Consider the following 27,767-nt stretch of genomic DNA (forward strand, 5'->3'; position numbering starts at 1 on the left):
CAGTACTTAAAGGGGGCCTACAAGAAAGCTGGGGAGGGACTTTTTACAAGGGTGTGTAGTGACAGGATCAGGGACAATGGCTTTAAACTGAAAGAGGGGAGATTTAGATTAGATCTAAGGAAGAAATTTTTTACATTGAGGGTGGTGAGGCACTGGCACAGGTTGCCCAGAGAAGCTGTGGCTGCCCCATCCCTGGAAGTGTTCAAGGCCAGGTTGGATGAGGCTTTGAGCAACCTGGTGTAGTGGAGGATTTCCCTGCCCATGGCAGGGGGTTGGAACTAGATGATCTTTGAGGTCCCTTCCAACGTGAACCATTCTGTGATTCTATGAATCCAGAGCTGACTACAATTTGACTTGAGATGAGTACAGTGTTATGAAGTGAGTATCTTTCCCTAGAAACTCTGTTTTTTAAATAAATGAAAGGTTTTTAAGTTACATTCTGAATGTTGGAAACTTTATTTTTAAGTCTTTGAAAGCAAGATATCATTATAAAAACATCTTTTAATTTTGAAGGAGACTGCTAAAATAGTGCACTTAGTGATTTTAATTTTAGAATTCTATATTTAGTTTTCTTTCTCTAACCAAAACAGTCAGATAGCCAGAACAAAATTAATACAAAAGCATGTAATGTTGTTTAAAGGTAATTGTAATTACAGCTTTGCTTTTGACCTTTTGTTCTTAGCTGTTAAGATCTTGAGCTTGACTTTTTTATTTTTCTTGCGCAGTATCTTTTTCAGTATAAGCCTCTTGAATGTGTTTTTAAATAGACTTTTTTTAAAGAAAACAGATAAACAGGGAAAGGATTTAATCTATAGTATTTGGTCCATTGTTTTGTTTTATTTGCAACAAAATCCTTGTGATGATATTTTTCTTGTTGTCTTGACTACAGCAACTTTTCTATTGTTGTTTCCTTTGGTCTTAATAATTGGTATTAATGTGCAAACTTATCTTCTGAATGTTAAATTTTACTTTACGATTAGCATGTTTGGGTAGTTTATTTTGTTCACCTTTCACAATTGTAACTTAAATGTCTCATTAAAATTTACAGAATTTTAATACACTAGTAATTTTTCTGCTGTGCAAACAATTTCCCAATTTCTGCCTTATTTGATGATGTTGCCAAGAGAAGCTGGCAGATTTGGAGAGTTGTCTTTTGACACGTGAATTATCACTAATTTGCAGATTGAAATACAGAAAGTGTGGGGATTGGGAGGGAGAATTGCTTTGTTTGGGGTTGTTTGTTTTGTTTTTCGTTCCAAGTGTTCTGGTAAAACTTCTATGCTTTCTCTCAATGACTTAAACTCAAGTCATGCTTTATGCATCTTCAGGACTCTGCAGTTACTTTCAAAATAGGCAAACTTGTGAAATTTTGTGAAACATAAGTGTTAACAGTTATTGCCTGTTTGTGATAGTTTCAAGAAGGGAAACGCCTACATTCACAGATAAAGGCAATACTGTCTTTATGTAAGTGCTACTTTTTTCCTAAGAATTTTTCAGTGGAAAACTATGCTATTTTGGTTTGCATCAAAACTGTTGCTTTATTTTTCAAACTCTTCTTTAGAAACTGGAAAGTATCTGTTCCAGAGTGAACATTACCACCAAATTCCCAGTTGGTAAACTCAGCCTTTCAGTGTTAAGGGTTTTCCACTGAATCATTAAAGTTCAAATTGAGTTGCTGAATAATTATATCTGCAAGAAGTAGTGTGTGGTGTCCAGTTGCTGAAAGGGAACAAAGAAACATCATATGTACTGAAGCTAAATTCTGCAAGAATTTCAGAAGTGTTTATAGCGTTTTCTCTGGGAATATCTGGCAGTATGTAGAATTTGCAGAGGAAATACTAGGCTTAATCTAATTCCAACATTACTGCTTCTTTATTCAAAATATACCATGATATAGACATCATTAGTGACTCTAGTACAGTCACATATCTATTATGGGAGAATGATGTTGAGTTGTTAGTCTCTGCATGGAGTTCACAAAATGATTCACATGGATCCTATGCTAGCTAATTATAGATACAAGCTTACATGCTGTGATTCACTAGTATCTCACCCCATTCAACAAGTTAGCTTTCTACCAGTCTTACTTTTCACCCTTTTTTATCACTGCCCAAGCATCCGTGTCAAGGAGTTTATATAAAAACTGTCAGATACCAAGTCTGACCCTCAACAAACCATGAATAACTATGCTTAAACTACATACCAGATTTTGCTTGTTGATCTAGTTTCTTCCATATGACTTAAAGAAGGTATGCTCAAGGTAACTAGCTCCCCAAGCTTTGTATTATATATGCATGTATATGGGCACATATAATACATGCATGCAAATAAAATCAGAAAATCAGCAGCTTTGCAATTGTTACTTGGGAAAAAGCCCTATACTGGTCATTCCATTTATTGGCAATTCATTCTTGCTGCATCAAATGATCATGTAATTTTACAGGAGACAGAGAAAAGGAGAAGAATTGAAGAAGCATACAAAATTGCTGTGACAGAACTGAAGAAAAAGTCCCACTTTGGAGGGCCAGACTATGAGGTACAAATTATGTTTTTGAAATTTTTAAAAATGCTAAGACTTTTAAAGATTGGTTTGTTTCTCAAAGGAGTGTGTATGTGTAAATCAATTTATATGTCTTAGGCTGTGCAAGCATGTTCATTCCACTTATATTTTTCTGCCTTGGAAACTGAAACTGAATGAAGAATCTAAATCCTTAATTTTTTTGAGATTAGAAGTCTGTCTTCACCTCAGATTTCCTTATTCTGCTTTTGTCTAAAGCATTTTGCTTACAGATATTCCTGCTGACTTTTTAATTATTTTTCTTGTACATTTGATACTGCTCATATGCAAATTTTGTACACTTACTCTTTAATGAGTCAACTGTATAGATATTGGGATATTTAAAAGATACTTGAGCTTAAGTTCTCTGTTGAGACTGAGGCACTGTAAAAGAAAAAGATAGATAGACTTTGTCTACCTGGTTATGCACCCAGCCACTTCTCCCAGATATCCCTGTTGTAAAGTAGGTTTTTGAAATGTCGTGGTTTTTGGACTGAGGGTCGAGACAAGAACCGAAAAGGGAGCACCCACCAACCATGGTCTCGGGCAAAACATGACTCAGGCTTTCTTCTTAAAAAAAACAAAACAATTTATTAACAGTTACTAAACAAGGGACATAGGGGAACGAAACCGGTTACTTGAGAGGAGAAAAGAGAAAACAAGACCAGATCTTAAAACAACACATCCCCACCCCGTTTCCTTTCGTTCCTGGCTCAAACCCCCCCCCCCCCCCCCCGGCGGCGCAGGGGGACAGGAATGGGGAGTGCAGGTCAGTCCGTCCATGTTGTTAACTGCCGCTCCTTTCTTAAAGGAGGAGGAGTCTTTACACCATTTTTCCCTTGCTTCGGTGGATCCCCTACTCACAAAGAAAAAGTCCTCAAACTTTTCCAAAGTAAGTCCTGCCCGCAGGATTGCAATCCTTCCCCATGGATCGCACCAGTTCGGGCTTTACCAGTCTCGGCCTCTTAGGGAGCTGCTGCCACTCGCGTCGGCGTGGGTCGTCCCACGGTCTCCAGATGCCTCCACGACCTCGTCGTGCATTCCATGCCCCATTATCAACAGTACCTGGTCGCGCATCCCCTGCTCCACGACCTCTCCTGGGCTCAGGCATCTCCTTCCCGACGTGGGTTTCGCCACGAGTGGGTCGCTGCTCCGCCGAGTACACCCTGGCTGCAGGGGGGCCGCCTGCCATCTCACACCGATTTGCAAGGGAAGCCTCAGCTCCAGTACACCTCCTCCTGCTCCATCTTTGCTGACCCGGTCGTTGTGGTTGTCTTCTCTTAGATATTAATCCTCTCTAGGGGAGCTCGGCCCGGCGGGCACCCCGGGAGCGGGGCGCTTACCGAGTCCCCCATGCGGCTCCCCCGGCGCCATCTTGAGCGCATGGCGCCGGCCCGGGCCCGGGCCCGAGCGGCCGCTCGGCCGGGAGCCGGGAGCGAGGGCAGCGCCCTCCAGCTCTCTCCTCGCTCCTGAGCAAAGAGCCCCTTTCCCGCCCCTTTGTCCCAACTTAAATAGGGCAATTCGCAGAGGCGCCGCCTTGGCTCAACCTCCCCCGGGGGGGATGGGACTCAGATCTGGTGGCACAGGGAGCAAATCCCCTCCCCTGCCACCAGAACACCCCCACACACATCAAACTATCACATGAAATTTGCTGGATTGGTTTGTTTTACAATACAATAAAAGCAGTAAAGCTAGTTTTCTTAAATTATCATTTTACTTAGTCAACACAAATTTTTAAATAGTTGACTCAACTCTACCTGCTGTTTATTGTTAAACTATTCTTTCCAAGAATTTTCACTAGTGATCCCCAGGATTTTGTCTTGTCTTATGCTTTGAGCACATATCTGAAATCCACCCTAAGGCACTAGAATACTGGGAAGGAGTCTAACTACACAATTATGTTAATATGTTTACTTTACTGACACACTGTAAACATTTTTAAGAGAAGATATATGTTAGTTAAAACCTAAATCTGATGACAAAGCATATTGACACTGTTATTCAGTCTTCAGTTTCCTGGGTTTTTGCTTGTTTATAGAACTACCTCTAAATTGTGGTTAAAGGAAATAACTTCCTTTAACAAGTAGTATTTTCAGATGAATTGTAATCTAAGAATATTGGTGAAAATATTTGAGATCTATGGAAGAAATTTCCTTCTGTCAGTTATATGCATAATATATAAAAATCTATTTCTAATATTAAACTTAAGTGGAGCTCTCATGTCTCCAAAATTTTGAACTAGTTTTGTTTCTTACGCTCTAGGAGGGTCCTAATAGTCTGATTAATGAAGAAGAATTCTTTGATGCTGTTGAAGCTGCTCTTGATAGACAAGATAAAATGGAAGAACAGGTATTGATACTTGAAAAATGTGTTAATGATGGGCACTTCATGGAAGGCTTCTGTGACTTACTCAGTCCTGAGGTGCATCTCCTGAAACTCTAGATATTTTATACGGACACTTATAAGTGGAATTTACTACTTAATATTTGTACAGTTAAATATCATTGCTTAACACTAATTTTGAGACAGTGACTTCACAACTTGCATAGAAAAGGATAAGTGGCTAATGAATGTCCCTGGTTTCTAATTTCTAAATAAGTGTATTAGTCCTGTATAAAACTTATCTTTATATGTAACTGATGCCCTATGCAAATAAGAATATCAAATACTGCAACTATTTTTCAAAACCTAATTATTGCTCTGAAGTTTCTTTTGACTGTAGCAGTATGTGAAATAGGAAAGATACAGTTCTGTTGGTGTTTGTTTTTATTAGAAATTGTGTAGGCTCTGCTATTTCTCTAACTCATTTCTTGAATACACTTCAGTGACAAGGATCAAAAAGGGATAAGATGCATGTGATGAAATATATAGAATATGAGAACATATAGTAGCATATAAAATCAGAGGGAATAACAAAGTGGTGCCTCCTTTGTCTTAAAAGTGTTTAGGCTTATGAATATAGTGAATACAATGACTTGGTTAAGAATTATGAGACTTTCTAGTGGACATATAGTACCAAACAGAGTTTATCTATGTTGGGGTCTCTTAGTAGAGAGTAAGAGTTTTGAGTGGCTGTTGTACTACTACATGGATGCAACATGCTTAATACTGCCAATCTATTTTGCTTAACCTAGAAATTCACCTTGAAGATGAATAGGTAATTCAGTCTCCACGCCCATTCACTTCCTGAGAACTGCAGTAGGATGACAACTTCATGTCTGTCATGGACACTTATTAGTTGTTGTAGCCACTATATAGATTGAGGATGCCTCACTTGGTTTCATAGTCCACCCAGTAGCAGCTGATTACCAATAATTAAACCTGTTTTGTTGCAGTCTCAAAGTGAAAAGGTCAGATTACGCTGGCCAGCATCCTTACCTTCTGGAGATGCATATTCTGCTATAGGGACTCATAGATTTGTCCAAAAGGTAAGATATTTCTCATTATCTCCTCTGAATAATGTGCTGACTTATATTTCTGTATTTTATATGGATAGGTAAGATTGGGTTTTTTTATTATTTTATTTTATTATTTTTTTAGATGCTTCTAGTATAACTTTCAATGGTTTACTCATTTTCAATTGAAATATCTGGAATTGGAGAAGGACTCTTTTCTGTCTTGGCTCAAAAAAATACTGATTTCAGTATCTATTTAGAATACTCTTGACTTGTATCGAGCTTGTCAGTTAGAGATGATATTAAAGGAAAAAAAAAAATCCCAACTTGCTAACCTCAGTGTTTTTAAGATACCTTCACCAAAATTCATTTAATTGATTAAAAAAAGAATTTAAAAATCCAGTCTCTTACATTAGGATCAGTTGACTTTTTTTAGTATTACTAGAAACACTATGCTCTTTTTAGGGCTACACTGGGAGCATAATACATAATAGGTGCATGAAATCAGCATTCACTGCTGTGCTTGCTGCTTATGATGCTTTTGTTTTCCTTCATTATCTTGTGCTTGCAAGTTGGTACTGAATGCTCTGTTGTGCCTTTGTTCTGATTACTTGGTTTTTTCTTTGTCTGTCTCTGGTAGCCCTATAGTTGCTCTTCCTCCATGTCTTCCATTGATCTAGTCAGTGCCTCTGATGTTCACAGATTCAGCACCCAGGTACTGTAGTAATGTGTAGAGTGGGGGTAGCATATTTTTGCTGTATTTCATCCTCTTCTCTAGAACCTGTTTTCTTTTGTTACATAAATCACTGCTTGCTTTAAACTGGTATGTTGAGACAAAAAAAAGGGAGTTCTCTATTCCTATACTAAATGATTGTCTTTTTACATTCTGCTTGCATGCATATCATTTGTGCAGAGGCCCAAATCTTGTGGAACTGTTGGATTGATTTCAGTAGCTTTAATAAAAATACCTACAACTTGAAAATTTGGCATTTCTGATTATAATAAAAGTAATAAAATGACACCTGTTTTTTGTGAGCTGGAGATGGTCTTTGCTTCAAATTGAATAGCTTTTCTTACTTTTAAATCAAAGTTTTAATTTTGTCTTTAAAATTTGTCACTTGTAATGACATTAAGATACTAAATGTTAAGGTTCTCTATTATCATTTTTTACCTCTACAACTAGTTTTATTACTGAAAAGTCATAAAGTATGTTGTTAACAAATGAGATTGTGGATATGAGAATTTTTACTGAAGGGTTCCAATATATTCAATTATCCTTCAGAAAATGTCTGACATCCCAAATATGCGAATGTAGTTGTACTGACATATTCCAGTAATGTACAAATTACTCTAGGTGCTTGCTCTGAAGATCATAGTTTAGAGTTGAATTAGATAAGTGAGTTTGTGTTTGGTCTTTATTCTCAAAAAAAAAATGTTCAGACATAGCATTCATGTCATTAGTTTCCTTCTGCTGTGGTCTATATATGATTATGAATATGGAGCTTCCTTCTGGGATCTTTTGTTTTGGGTTTTGTTTGTTCGTTTTTTAAATTATTAACTAACACTGCAAACAGTCTGCTTTTTCAAATAGAAAGAATGGATTTTGTTTTGATTAACAGAGCCTGGAATCATACTACCTGCAGACCTTACCACCAGCTTTGTGAGCAGAACCGTAACACTTAAGGACTTGCTTAATGGACTGAAATCTCAACACTTGCCTTGATCTATTGCAGTCAGTTAATTTCTGGAATTTGAACTTACTGCAAGGGGGAAAAGTATGCAGGTCATATTGCACAACACTGATAGGCTCATCTACTGGTACTCCAGTAGTCATGTTAGTAATTCAAGTTTGATTTTGTTTGGGAGGAGGGAGGAAATCAAGTAATAGAAAGCAAGTTTGATTCCAAAGATAGAATTGGTTGTCTATCAGGCTATGGGTACATGGCCAGTTCAATGTAAGGGAAACTCATAGTCACCAAAATATGCAAGCCATCTCATTTTCATTTCTTATGCCTGTGATAACATTTGTGGATTCATATGGTAAACCTGAGTATCAGAGCACAAGTGTGGCTGAAAACCTAACCGTTTAAAAAGAAATCTGAGGTTGACCAGGTCCTTATCACAATAATGCAAATTTACGTTAAAGATCAGGGTCAAACGGACTGGATTATGGGGTCAAGGTGTTGCCCTTTTCAGCAGCTGCAGGGATTCATAGATTCATAGATTTCTAGGTTGGAAAAGACCTTAGAGATCATCGAGTCCAACCATCCCTAATCCCCATTAAACCATATCGCTAAGTAGATCATCCACCCTATTCTTAAACACATCCAGGGATGGGGACTCAACCACCTCCCTGGGCAGCCTATTCCAGTGGCTGACAACCCTTTCAGAGAAGAAGTACTTCCTAACATCCAACCTGAATCTCCCCTGACTAAGCATATATCCATTTCCTCTTGTTCTATCACCCATCACTAATGTAAAGAGCCCTTCCCCTACCTCCCCACCATCCCTTCTCAAGTATTTGTAGGCTGTAATCAGGTCTCCCCTCAGCCTCCTCTTCTCCAGGCTAAACAGCCCCAACTCCCTCAGCCACTCCTCATAAGTTTTATTTTCCAGCCCCTTGACCAGTTTAGTCGCCCTTCTTTGGACTCGCTCCAGGAGCTCAATATCTCTCTTAAAGCGAGGGGCCCAAAACTGGACACAATATTCCAGGTGCGGCCTCACCAGTGCCGAGTACAGGGGCAGGATCACTTCCCTATTCCTGCTGGTTACACTATTCTTGATACACACCAGTATCCCATTGGCCTTCTTGGCCACCTGGGCACACTGCTGGCTCATATCAAGCCAGTAGTCAACCAACACCCCCAGGTCCTTCTCCGCCAGGCAGCTCTCCAGCCACTCTTCCCCGAGCCTATAGCGATGCTTGGGGTTTTTATACCCCAAGTGAAGGACTCTGCACTTGGCCTTATTAAAGCTCATGCCATTGGCCTCAGCCCAACGATCCAGTCTGTTCAAATCCCTCTGAAGAGCCTCCCTACCCTCGAGCAGATCGACACAGCCTCCCAGCTTGGTGTCGTCCGCAAATTTACTGAGGGTACATTCAATCCCCTCATCCAGGTCATTGATAAAGATGTTAAACAGAACTGGACCCAGCACTGAGCCCTGGGGAACCCCACTGGTGACCGGCCTCCAGCCGCATTTAGCCCCATTTACCACCACTCTTTGGGCCCGGCCATCCAGCCAGTTTTTAACCCAAAGGAGGGTGTGCCTATCCAGGCCAGCAGTTATCAGTTTCTCAACCAGAACACTATGAGAAACTGTATCAAAGGCTTTACTGAGGTCAAGGAAAACTACATCCACAGCCCTTCCCTCGTCAACCAGGCGGGTCACCCTGTCATAGAAGGTGATCAGGTTTGATTGGCAAGACCTGCCTTTCATAAACCCATGTTGACTGGGCCTGATCACCCGGTTAACCTGTATGTGCTCATTAATAGCACTCAAGATAACCTGTTCCATGACTTTGCCCGTCACCGAGGTCAGACTGACAGGCCTGTAGTTCCCCGGATCCTCCTTCCGCCCTTTTTTGTAAATGGGGGTAACATCCGCCAGCCTCCAGTCCAGCGGAACTTCCCCAGTGAGCCAAGACTGCCCAAAGATAATGGACAGGGGTTTGGCAATGACATCCGCCAGCTCTCTCAGGACTCTCGGGTGGATACCATCAGGCCCCATAGACTTGTGGGCATCCAGCTGATGAAGCAGATCCTTGACCCTTTCCTCTTGGATCACAGGAGCTTCGATTTGCTCTCCCTCCCTGCTCTCAGACACCATAGGCCAGCTCACTTGGGAACTACTGACCTTATTATTAAAGACTGAGGCAAAGAAGGCATTAAGGACCTCAGCCTTGTCCTCATCCCTAGTGACTAACGTACCCCCTGTGTCCAGTAGGGGCTGGAGGTGATCTTTAGCCCTCCTTTTGTTATTAATGTATTTATAGAAAGACTTTTTGTTGTCCCTTACAGAGCAGGCTAGTCTAAGTTCCAGTTGGGCTTTTGCCCCCCTGATTATCTCCCTACATGCCCTAACTTCCTCCCTGTATTGATTCCTGGATGCCTGCCCATTCTTCCAAGACTTATAGACATCCTTTTTTCTTTTGAGATGTTCCCAAATCTCCTTTGTCATCCAAGCTGGTTTTCTACCCCGGCGGCTCGATTTCCGGCACACAGGGACAGCTCGCTCCTGTGCCTCCAGAATTTCCTTTTTGAGTAGTAACCATCCCTCCTGCGCCCCCTTACCCTTGAGAGCTGTCTCCCATTGGACTTTATTAACCAGACTTCTAAACAGCCCAAAGTCAGCTCTCCCAAAGTCCAGCTTGGCCGTTTTAGTGCTCCCCCTCCTAACTTCCCCTAGAATTGAGAATTCTATTATCTCGTGGTCACTATGCCCCAGGCGTCCTCCAACCTTCACATCTCCCACAAGCCCTTCTCTGTTCACAAACAGCAGGTCTAGGGGAGCACCTTCTCTAGTCGGTTCACTGACCAGTTGTGATAGGAAGTTGTCCTCCACACTCTGCAGGAATCGCCTAGACTGTTTCCTGTCTGCCATGTTATACTTCCAACAGACATCAGGTAGGTTAAAGTCACCCATAAGGACAAGGGCTAGTGAGCGCGAGACTTCCCCCAGTTGTTTAAAGAACAGTTCATCAGTCTCACTGTCCTGATAGGGTGGCCTGTAGCAGATTCCCACTACAATATCCGCCTTCATAGGATTATACTACATAGAAGCTACTACCCAGTGTATTAGGATGTTTCAAGTTAACTGGCTCACTGCAGAAAGGATGATCTTGCTAACTTACAAGAAACCTACTCCCCTTTGTCCCCTCCTTCCTCCATATTTTTCCTAGAACAAACTTTTGCCAGATCAGTAAGTCAGTACACCTGCTCTGGAGCTTCATTGCTAGTGAACAAGCAGGTGAAAGACAACTGAGAGCATGAAGAGAAAAGCAGCACACCTTTTGGTGACAACCTACTGTGGATCTTATTAATAGGAAATTGGCCTCTGTCCCCAGGCTGAGGATTTGGCTTTTGGAAAGGCAAGCTAATATCTTGATTCTGAATAAATGGGACTTGTTTCTAGACTTCATTCATACCAAGGGAATTTTGGTATTAGTAAAAGGTCAAGTAGAAACTTGCAGCTTTGTTTTTAAGATTGAGAAGTGTAAACATGTATTCTGACAGGAGCTGGTTCTTCAGTGTGCCTTCAGAAAGGCATTGATTTGTCTCTGCCAGCTGAGTGGGAGATTGCAGGCTTAAAACGCTGCAGATGTTTTGCAGATCACTTTCTCCTCTTTTAAAGGACTATCAGATTTTTAAATAGATCAAGCTGTTCTGAGGGCCTTTTAAGTGAACTTCCTACTTAATGTTTAGGCCAAGGTTGCATGTGATACAGGTTGCAAGTATTTTTGCAGATCATTCCTGTAATCTACCAGGAAACCAGAGGTAATAGTGTGGCCTCCCCAGTGGGAAAGCATGAATCTTGACTCTGTGCCTAATGTGGTACCTGAAATAGGTGCAGGCTGACAGACAGCAACCAGCAGGTAGATCACTGTTTGGACAGATAGTATGCATAAGGCAGTTGTAGGCACTGCAATTACTTGGTCAAGTAAAACTAATTACTTGTTAGCAAAAAACATGATTCACTCTCCTCTGAAAGCTGCAATGATGATACTTCTCCTTCTCCAAACCTAAGGGGAAGCTGTCTGAAAGATGTTGTATTAGCAGGAATGAAACTTTATCAGGAGATATATTTTTTTAATATAAGCATTTCTGTTCTGTTTTTCTAGCTGGCAGTTGTGCAATGATGCCAATGAAACAGAATAGGCATGCTTTGCTCATAACTGTTTCCTTCACTGCTGTTTCAATATGACTTTTGATATGCATTCACTTTTTTAGAGCTTGTCTCTCTCTCTCCCTCTCCCAAGTCTTACAAGGCATTGTAATTCTATTTGGAGATACCTGAAGTAACTTCCTATATGCTGAAATAAAACTGTCTTAGGTAGAAATAGTGAGTTTTGACAGTTTAGAGGTGCAAAGGAAGGATAGGGAAGTACCCATAAAGAATGAAGTTGAAGTTGAATCGAGATTTTGGCTTTTGTTTCTGAAGGCCAGAAGTATCTGCTTGTTCTTAACCTGTGATAGAAGGCTCTGTTGTCCAAGTTCAGCTCCTGCATAGGATTTGAAGTATTGACTTGTGACTTCCAATACTCTACAGTCCCCTGCCCAAGAAGATGGAAGGAATGATTTAAAAACGTGTATTTTTTCTTTTAAAGGTGGAAGAGATGGTACAAAACCATATGACATATTCCTTGCAAGATGTAGGAGGAGATGCCAATTGGCAGCTAGTGGTAGAAGAAGGAGAAATGAAGGTAAGCATTTTTTTTTTCCTTAATTGATATAAGATGATATGCTGTGAAGACAGATATTTTTATTCTCTTTGATTACTATCACTCAGCAAGTTATGCTATTAAAACTTCTCTCTGAGAATAGCATTGTTTAAGTTAGGACTGGAGTCCACAAGAGCTGCAGCTTCTAATATATTTATTGATGCAAAATCTTATGCAACTATTGCAATAGCTTTGTCTTTGCAGATTCCTTTCTCATTTTCTCCTACTTAAAATCTGGTATCAAAATGGTGTGTAAATTCAATGTATGAAAATGTTATATGGTAGCAAGTTACTGTTGGCTACTCCACTGTGCTTGTATTGTATATTTGTATCTTGCTTTGAAGAACCGCCTGCTGTAGGAGATGATCAGGTTCGAGACCATCTAAAGAAACTGAAGGTGGACAAGTCCATTGGACCTGATGAGGTGCATCCGCGGGTCCTGAGGGAACTGGCAGATGAAGTTGCTAAGCCGCTATCCATCATATTTCAGAAGTCGTGGCAGTCTGGTGAAGTTCCCAATGACTGGAAAACGGGAAACATAGCCCCCATCTTTAAAAAGGGAAAAAGGAAGACTTGGGGAGCTACAGGCCAGTCAGTCTCACCTCTGTGCCTGGCAAGATCATGGAGCAGATCCTCCTGGTGACTATGCTAAGGGACATGGAAAATAAGGAGGTGATTTGGGACAGCCAATATGGCTCCAATAAGGGCAAAGCATTTGATACTGTCCTGCACGACATCCTTGTCTCTAAACTGGAAAGACATGGATTTGACGGATGGACCACTCGGTGGATAAGGAATTGGCTGGATGGTCGCACTCAAAGAGTTGTGGTCAATGGTTCAATGTCCAAGTGGAGGCCAGTGACGAGTGGTGTTCCTCAGGGGTCGGTACTGGGGCCAGTGCTATTTAACATCTTTGTTGGTGACATGGACAGTGGGATGGAGTGCACCCTCAGCAAGTCTGCAGATGACACCAAGCTGTGTGGTGGAGGGAAGAGATGCCATCTAGAGGGACCTTGACAGGCTGGAGAGGTGGGCCTGTGAGAACCTCATGAAGTTCAACAAGGCCAAGTGCAAGGTCCTGCACATGGATTGGGGCAATCCCAAGCACAAGTACAGGCTGGGCGGAGAATGGATTGAGAGCAGCCCTGAGGAGAAGGACTTGGGAGTGCTGGTGGATGAGAAGCTCAACTTGAGCCAGCAATGTGCACTTGCAGCCCAGAAAACCAACCGTATCCTGGGCTGCATCCAAAGACGCGTGGCCAGCAGGTCGAGGGAGGTGATTCTGCCCCTCTACTCTGCTCTCGTGAGACCCCATCTGGAATACTGTGTTCAGCTCTGGAGTCCCCAACAGAAGAAGGATATGGAGCTGCTGGAGCAGGTCCAGAGGAGGGCCACGAAGATGATCCGAGGGCTGGAGTGCCTCTCCTATGAAGACAGGCTGAGAGAGTTGGGGCTGTTCAGCCTGGAGAAGAGAAGGCTCCAGGGTGATCTTATAGCAGCCTTCCAGTACTTAAAGGGGGCCTACAGGAAAGCTGGAGAGGGACTTTTTACAAGGGCGTGTAGTGATAGGACAAGGGGCAATGGATTTAAACTGAAAGAGGGCAGATTTAGATTAGATATAAGGAAGAAATTCTTCACTCTGAGAGTGGTGAGGCACTGGAACAGGTTGCCCAGAAGAGTTGTGGCTGCCCCATCCCTGGCAGTGTTCAAGGCCAGGTTGGATGAGGCTTTGGGCAACCTGGTGTAGTGGAGGGAGGTTTCCCTGCCCATGGCAGGGGGGTTGGAACTAGGTGATCTTTGAGGTCCCTTCCAACCCAAACCATTCTATGATTCTATATATGCATTCTTCTGCATAGTGATAAATAAGGTAGCTTAATCATTTTTAGAGTAGAGATTCTCAAAATCCTGCTGTTTTCATGTGAAGTGCCATGTAAGAACATCTGCATTGGTAGTTACCAGAGAACACTGACATTGCAAATTATTCATGTGTTAGTCTTCTAGGTAAGTTTTTATTAAAGCTGATGAAACTTTAAATGGCTTAAATATGAACAGTTTTGACATTTTATGTTCTGTATTTGTTTCTTTGTATTTGGCCATAGGTGTACAGAAGAGAGGTTGAAGAGAACGGAATAGTTTTAGATCCTTTGAAAGCAACGCATGCTGTGAAAGGGGTAACAGGGCATGAAGTTTGCCACTACTTTTGGAATGTTGATGTTCGTAATGACTGGGAAAGTAAGGAATCAGTTATTAAACTTTGCATGTGTCATGGTTTAGCCCAGCTGGCAACTAAACTCCACACAGCTTCTCACTCACCCTCCTCTGCCCCCAGAGGATGGGGAAGAGAATTAAAAGAGAAAAGGGAAAGAGACCTGTGGCTTGAGATGATAATAATAATAATAATATACAAACAAGTGATGCACGGTGTAATTGCTCACTACCCAGTGACCAACGCCTGTCCCATCCCAGCAAAACAATTCCGAAACAGATAAGTCCCAGCACCACAATCCTGGACGAGTGAGAGGCCCAAAAGGAGAGCAAGAGAGAGAGAGCAGAAAAGAGAGTACAAGAGTGAGAGCCCCCAGAAGAGCAAAGACCCTTCTTTCCAGTCAACCCTCATTTTTATACTGGGCATGACGCTGCATGATATGGAATACTAATTGGCCAGTTTGGCCTCAATCCTAAGTCTAAGTTCAAATCATAAGGAGAGTCATGGCCCCCCTGTCCCGGCCATGCTCCCCCCCTACCCTGCTGTGCTCCTGCACACTGGCGAGAACACGGCAGCTGAAAAGTCCTTGAGGCCTCAGTGCCAACTACAAACATCAGTGCGCTGTCAGCGTTCTTCTCAGAGCAAGTCTCAGACTAAAACCAAAACACAGAGCTCTTCTGGCTGCTGAAAAGAAAAACTAACTGTCCCAGCCGAAACCAGGACAGCATATTTATTGGCAAGCATATTCTTTATAACATTGACCTAATATCTGTGCTTGTTTACTGATGGATTTATTTTTTTCCCCTCTCTTTTAGCAACAATTGAAAATTTCCATGTTGTGGAAAATTTAGCTGATAACGCAATCATCATTTACCAGATGCATAAGGTAATAACGCTTCACCTGTATACACACCTTGGTGAGACAATCTGGGGCATATGTGTTCTAATCTATTCTGAAATACTTGTAACATCTTAACAACTTAAAATACTGTTCAAAACAACAGTTTAGAACAAGTTCTCTATTAAACTGCAACTTTGTCAAATTTTGAAACTTGACTTGATAGCATAATTGATTGTGTATGTGTCTGATAGAGCTTGTAATAACAAACGAGGACTGTTTTTAATCTCCAAGTATATCACTTCCAGCAAGGCAAGGGTCATCTAAAGCAAACTGAAGCAATAAATTGACACTGACTGCAAGGAAGAAACCCATACCACTGTATCATATGTTTTTTTTTCAATAATGCAAGCTATTGTTGACCACGATTAGTTGACATTTATATAATGTCAATATAGTGGTATAATTGCTGGTACAACATTTGTTCTTTTAAATTCATTATGTTTTTCCACCTCAACCAGTTTTGATGTAGCTTTACTAAAATGTTCATTTGACTTCTAACCCAATAACTGTAACCTAATAGGTTCAAAAAAATTGGGAATGAAGTCTACAAATTCATCTTTAACTTGCATGATTCCAAGTATTAGTATACTCAAATATTAAAACAAATCTAATTTTTTTACAATTTTACTAATAATGTGGTTACCTTAAAACTGCCGTAATAGCAGACTATGATTTTTTTAATAAGGCAGTTGTGTGAACTGTATAGTGTTGTGGTAAAAGCTAGACTTTTTTCCCCTATTGAGTCCCAGGAAAATGGCTTCTGTATAGTTTTACTTTATTTTATCAGACACTTTGCTTCTGAAACTTTCTCTTAGATAATACCAGTTTACCATATCGGTCTCACTGAAGTAGTAGCTTCTTGAAATAATATTTGTTATAAATATTTCTTACTCTCTTTTTTTCTCCATATTTATGGAGACATAAATAACTGTAGATTCATTTATTTATAATTAACCATTAGTTCAGTTTGTAGCTTACAAGTATTAACTAAAATGTAAACCTGAAGGTTGAGAGAACAGGAGGGGGAGTGCCTCTTCCTAGTTGTCATTGCAGCTTGACTCCCTGCCTTTCAAATGCCTTAAACTTTTACCTTAATTTTTTTAAAATGAAACGTAGCCATATAACCTGATACACATCTGTACAACACCTATGTTCTGTTTCAGTTTTGAAAATTGCATGAAATTACTAACTTGAAGAAACTTTTTTACTTAAATAACATGACTGACCTGTTTTGCCTTGTTTGTTTTTTTCCTTTAGTCCTTATTGTAAGTACTTAATTTGCAAAACTGGAAAAGCTTATATTCAGGTGTTTCTCTGCAGAGGGTGTGGCCAGCTTCTCAAAGGGATGTGCTGTATTTGTCTGCCATCAGAAAGATACCAGCATTCGGTGAAAATGATCCTGAAACATGGATTGTGTGTAATTTCTCTGTGGAACATGACAGTGCTCCTGTAAGTGTTATTTTCATTCTATCAAGTTCTGCTTTTAAGATACCATTTTTCAATTATGTGGTGATGGTCGTGCAATACTAATGTAAGTGAGGGGAGGGTATGCAAAAATACAGTTTGTTTAAACCAGATGATACAATGACCTGATGAAGGCATTCTGAGCCAAAAACTTCCTTACCTTATCTCAATAGTTGGCAGATCTAAGGTGTTGCAGAAAAATGGAAGCAAAATTTCTGGAGATGTGAAAACATTTTAAAGAACTGAGGTTACTTCGTATGGAATAAAATCAATAACTCTTCAGTATTGTCAAACATGGGAATAGGCTTGTATAACTGTAGATATGGAATCTGTTAAACCTCCAGCTTACACAGTTCTGCCTTGGTTCTGTCAGATAGTAGCAATGATTGTTTTCTTTGGAGTATTTCTGTGCTGATTGCTATGCCATTGCCTGCTTACAAGGGAAAAGTTGCCAACTGATATTTGTAAATGCTAATGCATTATTCTTTAGATGTTTTCTTACTTGTCACAATAATTGAAATAGTTCACTGTATTAAGCAAACAGAAATCTGAGATTCAGGCTTTTCAGTTTAACCCTTTCCCTATTCACCATATACCTTTCATTTCATTCACAGTCATGTTACATCCATGTAGTGCTATAATGCAAACTCCCTGAAATACAACTTTTGGAGTTTCTTAGACGTTATACTAAATTAAAATGTTAGCAGTCAAGTATGCTGAAATAAACTTAGTTCAAAGCTTACAAATGTTTCTTTTTTTTTTTTTTGGCAGCTGAACAATCGCTGTGTCCGTGCCAAAATAAATATTGCTATGATTTGTCAGACATTAGTAAGCCCACCAGAGGGGAACAAGGAAATCAACAGGGACAATATCCTATGCAAGATTACATATGTAGCTAATGGTAAGTCTAAAATTTTTCAGTACGATGTTCATGATATATGCTAATTCTGGGGAGCCGAATACTGGCAAAAAAAAAAGGTTGGTGCAGTTTTCTATTAAATTTACATATAGGATCACACTTGTGGTCTTCACAGTCAAAAAGACTCGAATTCATGTGCTACATCAATCAGTGAATGGGATCTTTCATTGTGTGGCATTCTGAGAGGAATAAATGAAAGTAATGTGTAGCTCAGTCCTAAGTACAGAACCTTGGAGTGGATGGGGATGGGCAGAAGAAATGTCTGCAACTGGGATGACTTGGCATAAACTATTAGTTTCAGTAATAGTCTGTTTTTTTATTCATGTATTGCTGTCAATTTTTTTCCCCAGTTCATCTTGTTAGGTTGAAAAGCTGCTGATAGTAAAGATACAGTTCTTACCCTCAGTATTAAGAAGGGACAAATAAATTTTGTATGAGGATGTTTGCAAGCTGTATAATATGTCTACATATTTTTAAATTTTATTAACTGATAGAATCTTCAGTATTGACTGCAAAGTTAGCAAAGCCAAACTGTATTGTTACTGTACCCAGTAATTAGCAGTGTATTATAGTATTGGAACCACATACCTATTAGCTCCTCTCCAGCAGCTACAAAACACTATCTCACCTGCTTATTATTTTTGACCACCTATTGCACAGCTTACTAAAGAATCAAAGTCTGAAAAATGGGTTCAGTAAATCTTTGCCATATAGGAGTGATGCAACTTGTATTAAATCCTGTACAAATAATACTATATGATGTTAAACTCTGGGGTAAGCTGCTTTGTTTCCTGTTTAGAAGTTTCCCAATTATTTAAAAAATACATTTTCATTGACAAATTCTGAACTGTGGTTATATGGGAAGTGGCAGCTTTTTCAGCAAAGTACTTGACCTGTGAATTTAAGCATATTTTAGAATCAGTTCAAATTTTGTTTCAAGTGCTTTAAAAATAATTTGTAAGACATTAGCTATGTAGCAATTCTGCAGGCAAATGCAGCAGTTATTGGAAAGTTAAGACTGTCTTCTATTTTCTTTGAAATAAGAAGTAACTTGAGTCTCTTTTTCTGTTGTTTCTTGGAAGTACTTAAAGAATATCATCTTTCATTTGGGCATTCCCCAAAGACAACACATCATGTTTAATGTTTTCTAAATAGTGACATCATAGAACTGGACTGAATTAGAGTATTAAGAGTAGAAAGTGCTGCAATACAAGCTGTAAGGGCGTAAATTCTGCTGATTATTCTTTCCTGTTACTTCAGAAAGACTTGCAGGAATACAAACTTAAATTTTCTTTTCTAGCTTTTAGCAGATTTGCTGTATTTCAGTGTCTGGCTTCCTGTCTACTTCCAGTGAACCCAGGAGGATGGGCACCAGCATCAGTGTTACGGGCAGTGGCAAAACGAGAATATCCAAAATTCTTAAAGCGTTTTACATCATATGTGCAAGAGAAAACAGCAGGAAAGCCTATTTTATTCTAGTATTATCAGGTATACATTCATTTTTTTATTCTTAATTTACTATAAATATTTACAGTCAAACAGAAATATGCAATCTAGAAATGTCTTATAATTAGCATGAATTCAGTGCTTAGTTTTAATATATGTATACAATATACTTTTTAAAACATTCGTGTAATTCATGTGTATTATTAGCATGAAAAATAAGGGCTGCACAAGTTATCAAGCATTAGTTTTTGTAGACTTACTAGTTCGTCTTGCAAGTTTTTGCATGCATGTTTGATTTATGTAGAAGTATAAAAGGATGAAATCTTTTATATCAACTATCATAGACATTTTGCACTTGTTCTGAAAATGCATACTAAAGTTTCTAGAGCCTCATGGTATTTCGATATCTTAAATTCTAGTTGCATATCTGATAGAATATTATGGAGGTCAAAGTATTCTTTTATATTGACAGAATAGTTTAGATCTAGGATTTTTATTAATGGAACTTTTCTGACAAACCAGTGTCAATTACTGGAGTATTTAAAAGATTGTGACTTAAATTTTTAGTCTTTCTGATAAGCCTAAGAAACAAAATGGATTTACAGATGCTTTCTGAAGTTAATGAATGTATTTTAATGGTATAGGTCATTGGGCTAATCTAAAATTATTTTAATGTTTAAATGATGATGTGACATTAGAAAAGAATTTCTCGATCACTTTTGTGGATGTCTGAATCTGTCAGATGTAAGCCTTTGTGCTAAGTAAGGCTTTGCTTAATTTTTGTTAGTGTAGACTCTTGCCGTATACTTCATTATGTATAACTGTAGTGTCAAACCACCGAATTCCAGCTACAAAGTAAAGTAGCATTTGGTAGCTTGACTATTAGAGCATGATCTGAAAATTATTTTTTATTACTTTTCTATGCATGACATAGGATACCTCTATTTTTAGATTCTATTTATTATGTCAGACTCCAAAAGTCTTAGTAATTTGATCCTTCGGTAACAGGTAGCCCTGTAATGATTCACATTTTTAATTGCATATTGTTAGAGAACTAGTGTAGGTGTGAACCATTTAAATCATGGCTGTCATGAACCAACAGTTCAAACATGATAATAGCAGTGCTGATACTATTTAAGGGGTTTAACAAGTTCTTGTTTTCCTATTAGTGTTCAAAATTTTCAGTACTGTATTTTGTCTTTGCTTACCTGCAGTGATCAGAACAAGACTAGGTGAGCATTCCACGTTGAAGAGACCATGCATAGAGCACTCCATGCTGGAACAAAGGATCTATAGTTTTATGGCCGAAGTTCTAGTCTTTGTATACTGAAGTAAAGAAGTGTTGTGACACCATGAGGCTGAATATTTAACACTAGCTCTCTCCTAAATTTTCTTGCAGAATCAGTGTGTAATTATAAATAGATGTATTGATAACATGTATATGGCTATTTTATTTGCTTGCTTTAGAAGAGGAAGAACGTGTACAACTTTGAATCACCAACATGGCTTACTGCTTTAATTTTAAACAAATTGCAGAATTCCATTGTCAACATTCCTAAAATGCTCATGCAGTTTTTGTGCATATCCAAAGAGCACAAAAGACAAATGTACATACAGCATACTGTATGTGCTTTATATGCACAAAAATCTTATGTGGTATTTTGGGGGGGAGGGAAGGAGTTCAGTAAAGCCTAGGTGACTTATTGGCAGATTTTGTTTTGCTTTGTATAATCATAGTCCATTGCTGCTTGTTTCCATAATGAATCGTCTTGTTACATAAAATGTCAGTTAATAATTGAGGGCTATCAATATCCTTATGACTTTGCCTTTTCTATTGTCTTACTCTTATGAAGATCTTTGGCTCTGAAGGAGTAAGAGTGCGAAAAGCTTTATTTTTTTCCAGATATCTTTATATTTCTATTGTATTTTTTAGTTGTGTAATATGTACTACAGAATTATTGTTATTAAACATGATCTAGAAATTTCTAGGAAGATTCTGTATGAGAGGGCAAGAGATTGCCTGAAAGCTAGAAGTCATCTATCCATGATATATGTGGACTGCTTTCTTGCATGATATCTGGGGCTTTCCCGAAGCTGTGAGAAGGTACACTATAATATTTATTGAAGTAATTTGGACTACATAGGACAACATTCCCAGCCTAGAATGAGGATGAGTACATTATTTTCAGATCCTGCATGTGTTTTCCTCGTCTTAATAAAGCCATGCTATGAGATTCATGTAGAAAATGAGTTGTGCTGATACTTGCCTCTTGATCAAAAACCCATCCGAGCTATATGGGTGTGTAGTTCTTATTGGAAAGTTCCCTCAAGTTGCTGTGAGAATGTAAATGTCAGATATTTGCCTGCCTTTGATTCTGGAGATGCTCATTAAGAGAGGACTCTAGCAGACTGGTACTGACTTTGAGGTCTTTTATCCATGTCCTGTAGTTGGAAACTCTTCAGAGACTGCTGGGTGTTTCACTGACCTGTATATCTCAAGAAAAAAGTTTCAGAGAGAGAGAGAGTTTGGTTTGTGGTGGTGTTGTGGTTTTTTTTTTTCACAAAAGAAAGCTGAAAGTCTTATTTGATATAGTATGGTAGGTGCCTGAAAATAAATAAAAGATAATAAACTTAATGAAGATTTGGTGAATGATTAAATGTGATCTACATAGTGTTGAAAAAACTACTTTATCTGTTCATCTTCTCTATAGAGATGAAACAATACATAATACATGATTACACATGCATGCATATTTCATGCTCCATAACTCTTCCCTTTTTATTTGCCTTTTTCTAATGGTGTGCATGGAATATGCCTTATTACAGAGTTATTCTGTTAATTTGAATATGTAAAAAAGTGCCTATATGTTAATACTAGTAAGGCAAATAAGATGAAAATTTGTACACGTTTACTATATCACTAGTGGAACGTTTTATATAGTGATGTTAAAAAAAAAAAATCTTATCTCAAATGTACTTCATCATTTTTACAATCAACCAAGCAATGGCTCATTCCACCATAGCCACTGATAGGAATGTAAAAAAAAAAATAAAATCCAAAATATAAAGAGTTTAACTCCTTATTTGCCATTTCTGGTAATTGTTGAACACAAGCAAGTAACTGTTTATTAATTTAATAGGATGACTTTATTTTACAAAGGTATGGAAAGTTTACAAAGCAGTATATAAATCTTATATCATTAGTTGCATTTGCACTAAATGTGATGTACTTTTGCAATTTATTCTGTATTTTACTTTTAGATAAAGGCACTGGTACTTCACTACAGCTAGCTCTGCCCAGAGTTGTAAGAGGCTTCTTAAAGAATATGGAAAGAGTTTCAAGATTGAGAAATAGGTATTAAATGACATCTTTAAAAACAAATGAAAAAAGGCAGCTCTCTATCGGCCTCTCAGATTGTCCATGTGCAAGTAGCCATTAGGTCTTTTCTTCCAGAAGGGATCTTCCTTTTATGGTTGTATAAATTTTCCCCTGTCTCTTGAGCCCACCCCTCTTTCCAGTCACTGCTGCATATCTGTGCACTCAGTTCTCTTCTTTCTGTTAATGGATGTGTAGTATTTATAGAATCATAGAATGGTTTGGGTTGGAAGGGACCTTAAAGATCATCTAGTTTCAACCCCCCTGCCATGGGCAGAGAAATCCTCTGCTACACCAGGTTGCCCAAAGCCTTATCTAACCTGGCCTTGAACACTTAATACATGTGTTCTTGAACACTTTATACATGTGTTCTTTGCAAAAGCAGCCCATGACTCTAGAATGGCTTTTTTTATAAACTGAACCAATTTGAAGGGCTGAGAACATAGCTATCTTCTCCATTAGATATAATTTTCTGAATATCAATGTCCATTTGGAGAATTTGGATGTTGCTGAACTAGATTTGAAGGAAATGACTTGGTAAAACTTGTATTGGGAATGAGGGTGAGAATGAGAGATGGTCATTGTTATCCTGTCTGAGAACCTGAACATCTTATTTTTACAAATTTATCTGTGAAAAATGTGATGCACTTTTGAAAAAAAAAAAAATTTTACTTAATTGGGCTGAGCTGGCTTATCTGAAGTTGTGCAGATTTTCTTTAAACTAATCAGGTTGTCCACCTGTATTTTTGTCAAGTTGTACAGATAACTCTATTTCAATTGCCACTGTTCATCTACAGACTCAAAACATGGATCATATTTTTTAGTACCTTGAGTGTGTAGAGTGTAACTGTTTGTTCTATAATTGCTTTATGATCCTAATGATAAGTTTTAAAAAATTAAAATAAGTTGTCTCTTCCATGTTACAATCATAAATTTTAAACCAGTATTTAAAAGTGAAAAGTATTAAAAATTATGAAGAAAAATCCTAGTTTGTAGTTATTTTTAACTTTTAGTGTTTTGGAGAAATTTATTTAAAACATTTTACCTTTTAACCAACTTTTAGATCATGTATAAAGTTATATACAATACTAGAATGTATGGAAAATATTTAACAGGAAAGCAGTTCACTTGTATTACTGAGGTTATGGAGATGAAAACCTGAATGCCACATCAAAAAGCTCATTATGTGCTAGCATATCAGAGGCATGTTAAAAGATGTTCCTTTACAGTATAGTCTTAATATAGAGCACTTCCAAAGTTGTATTTAAGCTTTTGTCTCCATTTGTACAGAATTAACAACATTATTGAAATTTCCTTGGGAAGAATGGAGATCCAGGACTGAGAGGTGCCAGAGGATAAACTTTAGGAACTGAGATGAGCAAGCTTTCTTAGTAGCAGGAATAGCTGGTGCCTAAATGAATCAATAACAATCCTACCTTTATTTGTTATGCAGGGATTTCTACTTTTTTCATATAGTAATCAATAAAGATGTAGAAACCTTACAGGTATGCAAGACTAGAGGAACAGCTTGAAATTATAGAAGGCATTACTTGCACAAAAAGAAAACTTATCTTAAGCTCAGCTTCATCAGGCCTTGGATAAATATAATGCAAAAAATGCAGAGTCCTCAGGCAAGCCCTGCCCTTGAAGAATGCAGCTATTTTAGCTGGCAAAAAGAAATCCTTCCAAAATAAAATGAAAAATAATACTCACGTTCTTGGTCCTATAAATTATGCTTGTGTTTTAAAAATACGTACTTTCCAGTAAGGAGAGATTGAGCATTTCTGGAGCTGTCTGTATAACTACAAAAAAAGGAAAAAAGGACAGCAGAGTTGCTACCCTGGATTTCAGGAGAGCAAACTTCAAGCTATTCAGGGAGCTACTTAGCAGAGTACCCTGGGAATCTGCCTTTGAGGGCTTGGGAGTCCACAAGTGCTGGTCAGTCTTGAAGAACCACCTTTTAGAAGCACAGGAGCAGGCAATTTCACTGTGTCACAAGGCAAGCAAATGGGGCAGAAGACCAGTTTGACTGAACAGGGAACTCTTCTCGGAACTCAGGAGGAAAAAGAAATGGTATGATCTCTGGAAGCAAAGTCAGGCTTTGCAGGAAGATTAGAGCTGTGGTTCATATATGCAGGGAGAAGGCATGAAAGACCAAAGCTCAATTAGAGTTGAAACTGGCCAGTGTTGTGTCAGACAACAAGAAGGGCTTTTTTAAGTACATTAATAGCAAAAGGAGATCTAAACAAAACATTAGACCAATATTTTTGAAGATGGTCACCTGACTAATAGGAATGAAGAAAAAGCAGAGGCATTCAATGCTTTTTTTTTTTTTTTTTTTGCCTCAGTCTTTAATAATACTGATAGACCTTGGGCTGCCCAGTCCCCTGAGTCAGAAGACCATGAGTGTGGGAACAGTGCCTTTCCATTTGTGGACACTGAAATTGTAAGGGAGCATTTGTGTCAGCTGGATGCTCATAAGTCCATGGGGCCTGAAGGGATTCATCCCAGAGTACTGAAGGAGCTAGCAGATGTTATGGCAGGACCTCTCTCGATCATCTACCAAAGGTCTTGGGAGTCTGGGGAGGTCTGCTGCCTGGAAGCTAGCCAATGTTATTCCACTTTACAAGAAGGGCGTGAGGGAAGACCCAGGGACTACAGACCTGTTAGTCTCACCTCAGTTCCCAGAAAAATTATGGAGAAGATCATACTGGGTGCTATTGATTGCATTGTTCTTTAAACGCCTTTCATCAGGCGCAGTCAACGTGGATTCACAAAGGGAAAGTCCTATTTAACTGATCTGATGTCCTTCTATGACAAGATCACCCATCTGGTGGGTGAAGGGAAGGTGGTGGATGTAGTTTTTCTGGATTTTAGTAAGGCTTTTGATACTGTCCCTCACAGCATCCTTCTGGACAAGTTGTCCAACTGTGAGATGAGTGGGTTCACAGTGTGCTGGGTGAAGAACTGGCTGAAGGGCAGAGCTCAAAGGGTTGTAGAGAATGGGTCTACATCTGGCTGGCAACCAGTCACCAGCAGTGTTCCTCAGGGCTCAATTCTAGGGTCAGTCCTGTTCAATATATTTATCAACAATCTGGATGCAGGAGTTGAATGCACCATTAGTGAGTTTGCTGATGATACTCAACGGGGAGGTGCTGTTGACTCTTGAGAGACAAGAAGCCTTGCAGAGGGATCTAGACAGATTGGAGCATTGGGCTATGATTAATGGGATGAAACTTAGCAAGTCCAAATGCTGGATTTTGCACCTGGGACAGAGTAACGCTGGACACAAGTACAAATTGGGAGAGGAGTGGCTGGAGAGCATCCCTGCAGAAAGGGATCTGGGGGTGCTGGCTGACAGCAGGCTCAATGGGAGTCAGCAGTGTGCCCTGGCAGCCAAGGGGGCAAACTGCGTTCTGGGGTGCATCAAACACGGTATAACCAGCCAGTCAAAAGAGGTGGTTATCCCACTGTATTTAGTGGTGGTGCAGCCTCACCTTGAGTACTGTGTGCAGCTCTGGGCCCCACAATTTAAGGATGTGAAGGTCCTCGAATGCATCCAGAGGAGAGCAACACAGCTGGTGAAAGGGCTGGAAGGCATGTCCTATGAGGAGTGGCTAAGGACTTTGAGTTTGTCTAGTTTGGAGAAAAGGAGGCTGATGGGCGACCTCATTGCTCTCTACAGCTTCCTGAGGAGGGGAAGTGGAGGAGCTGGCAGCGCTGATCTCTTCTCCCAGGTATCCAGAGACAGGACACATGGGAATGGTTCAAAGCTGCATCAGGGGAGGTTCAGAGTTGACATTAGGAAATATTTCTTTACTGTGAGAGGGTGGTCAGACACTGGAACAGGCTTCCTAGAGAGGTGGTCAATGCCACATGCCTGTCATTGTTTGAGAGGCATTTGGACAATGCCCTTAATAGTTTGCTTTAACTTTTGGTCATCCCTGAAGTGGTCAGACAGTTGGACTAGATGATTGTTGAAGGTCCCTTCCAACTGAAATATAATATTCTATTCTATTCTATTCTATTCTATTGACTGACTTAGCCAGAAACAATATTCATATGGGAAAGCCAAGATTATTCCTGAAAAAGTGCAATTCTGTTTAGCCAGAAACTCTGCTAGCAGTGATGTCTCTCAGTGTGCCTGATAGACCTGCTCACTTTTTTTCACTAATGGAGCACTCTTTTAGAGCTGATGCTCCCAAAAGTTGACATAATTTTAACTTTTATTAATGTTAAACTGGGCCAGCTCACACAGCGCAAGATGGCTCTCACATATAAAAGGAGAATGAGCTGGACTGCTATAAATATTTTTACACTAGTGCTAGGCTTGTTCTGAGTACCTTTTAAAAAAAGATTTATCCTTGGCAGTATAGTTATACCAGTACACAGTGTATAAAGCAATCTTGATTTGATATGGTCTACAGGCGAAACACTAATTGAGCGATCAGTGCCAGGCAAAAGAGGGTAGCAACATTGCCCAATTGTTTTGAGGGTGAAGTAAAGTTTTTCAGGGCAACTTTATGTGGCTGGCTGTCAGCAGAGTGACTGCCTCCTTGGAAGACCACTTTTCTGAGAACGTAGAGTGATAACACAAACGTAGAGTTGTGGACATGCTGGAGGGAAGGGATGCCATCCAGAGGGACCTTGACAGGCTTGAGGTGGGCCTGTGAGAACCTCCTGAAGTTCAACAAGGCCAAGTGCAAGGTCCTGCACGTGGGTCAGGGCAATCCCAAGCACAAGTACAGGCTGGGCGGAGAATGGATTGAGAGCAGCCCTGAGGAAAAGGACTTGGGGGTGTTGATTGATGAGAAGCTCAACATGAGCCAGCAATGTGCACTTGCAGCTCAGAAAACCAACTGTATCCTGGGCTGCATCCAAAGCAGCGTGGCCAGCAGGTCGAGGGAGGTGATTCTGTCCCTCTACTCTGCTCTTGTGAGACCTCACCTGGAATACTGTGTTCAGCTCTGGAGTCCCCAACACAAGAAGGACTGGAGCTGCTGGAGCGGGTCCAGAGGAGGGCCACGAAGATGATCCGAGGGCTGGAACACCTCTGCTATGGAG

At 39.6% G+C, this 27,767-nt stretch overlaps 1 protein-coding gene across 3 annotated transcripts in view; it reads left to right on the forward strand.

The window, feature by feature from the left end:
• Positions 1 to 21,147, forward strand: part of LOC147526187 (ceramide transfer protein-like) — a 146,490-nt gene extending 125,343 nt beyond the window's left edge. Inside the window, exons 6-16 of one of the 3 annotated variants that reach the window (XM_086630156.1) lie at positions 2,444 to 2,536; positions 4,820 to 4,906; positions 5,893 to 5,985; positions 6,593 to 6,667; positions 12,278 to 12,373; positions 14,491 to 14,623; positions 15,413 to 15,483; positions 16,819 to 16,947; positions 17,734 to 17,863; positions 19,233 to 19,369; positions 20,542 to 21,147. In XM_086630156.1, coding sequence (XP_086486282.1) covers positions 2,444 to 2,536; positions 4,820 to 4,906; positions 5,893 to 5,985; positions 6,593 to 6,667; positions 12,278 to 12,373; positions 14,491 to 14,623; positions 15,413 to 15,483; positions 16,819 to 16,947; positions 17,734 to 17,863; positions 19,233 to 19,360 — 1,035 coding nt within the window. In that variant the 3' untranslated portion in view covers positions 19,361 to 19,369; positions 20,542 to 21,147. Of the gene's footprint in view, positions 1 to 2,443; positions 2,537 to 4,819; positions 4,907 to 5,892; positions 5,986 to 6,592; positions 6,668 to 12,277; positions 12,374 to 14,490; positions 14,624 to 15,412; positions 15,484 to 16,818; positions 16,948 to 17,733; positions 17,864 to 19,181; positions 19,370 to 20,541 lie in introns of all 3 variants that reach the window. The other 2 variants (XM_086630157.1, XM_086630159.1) reach the window with 2 other exon arrangements.
• The last annotated feature ends 6,620 nt before the right edge of the window (positions 21,148 to 27,767 follow it).

The sequence above is a fragment of the Tauraco erythrolophus genome, chromosome W, assembly GCF_009769465.1.
Source record: "Tauraco erythrolophus isolate bTauEry1 chromosome W, bTauEry1.pri, whole genome shotgun sequence".
NCBI classification, from domain to species: Eukaryota; Metazoa; Chordata; class Aves; order Musophagiformes; family Musophagidae; genus Tauraco; species Tauraco erythrolophus.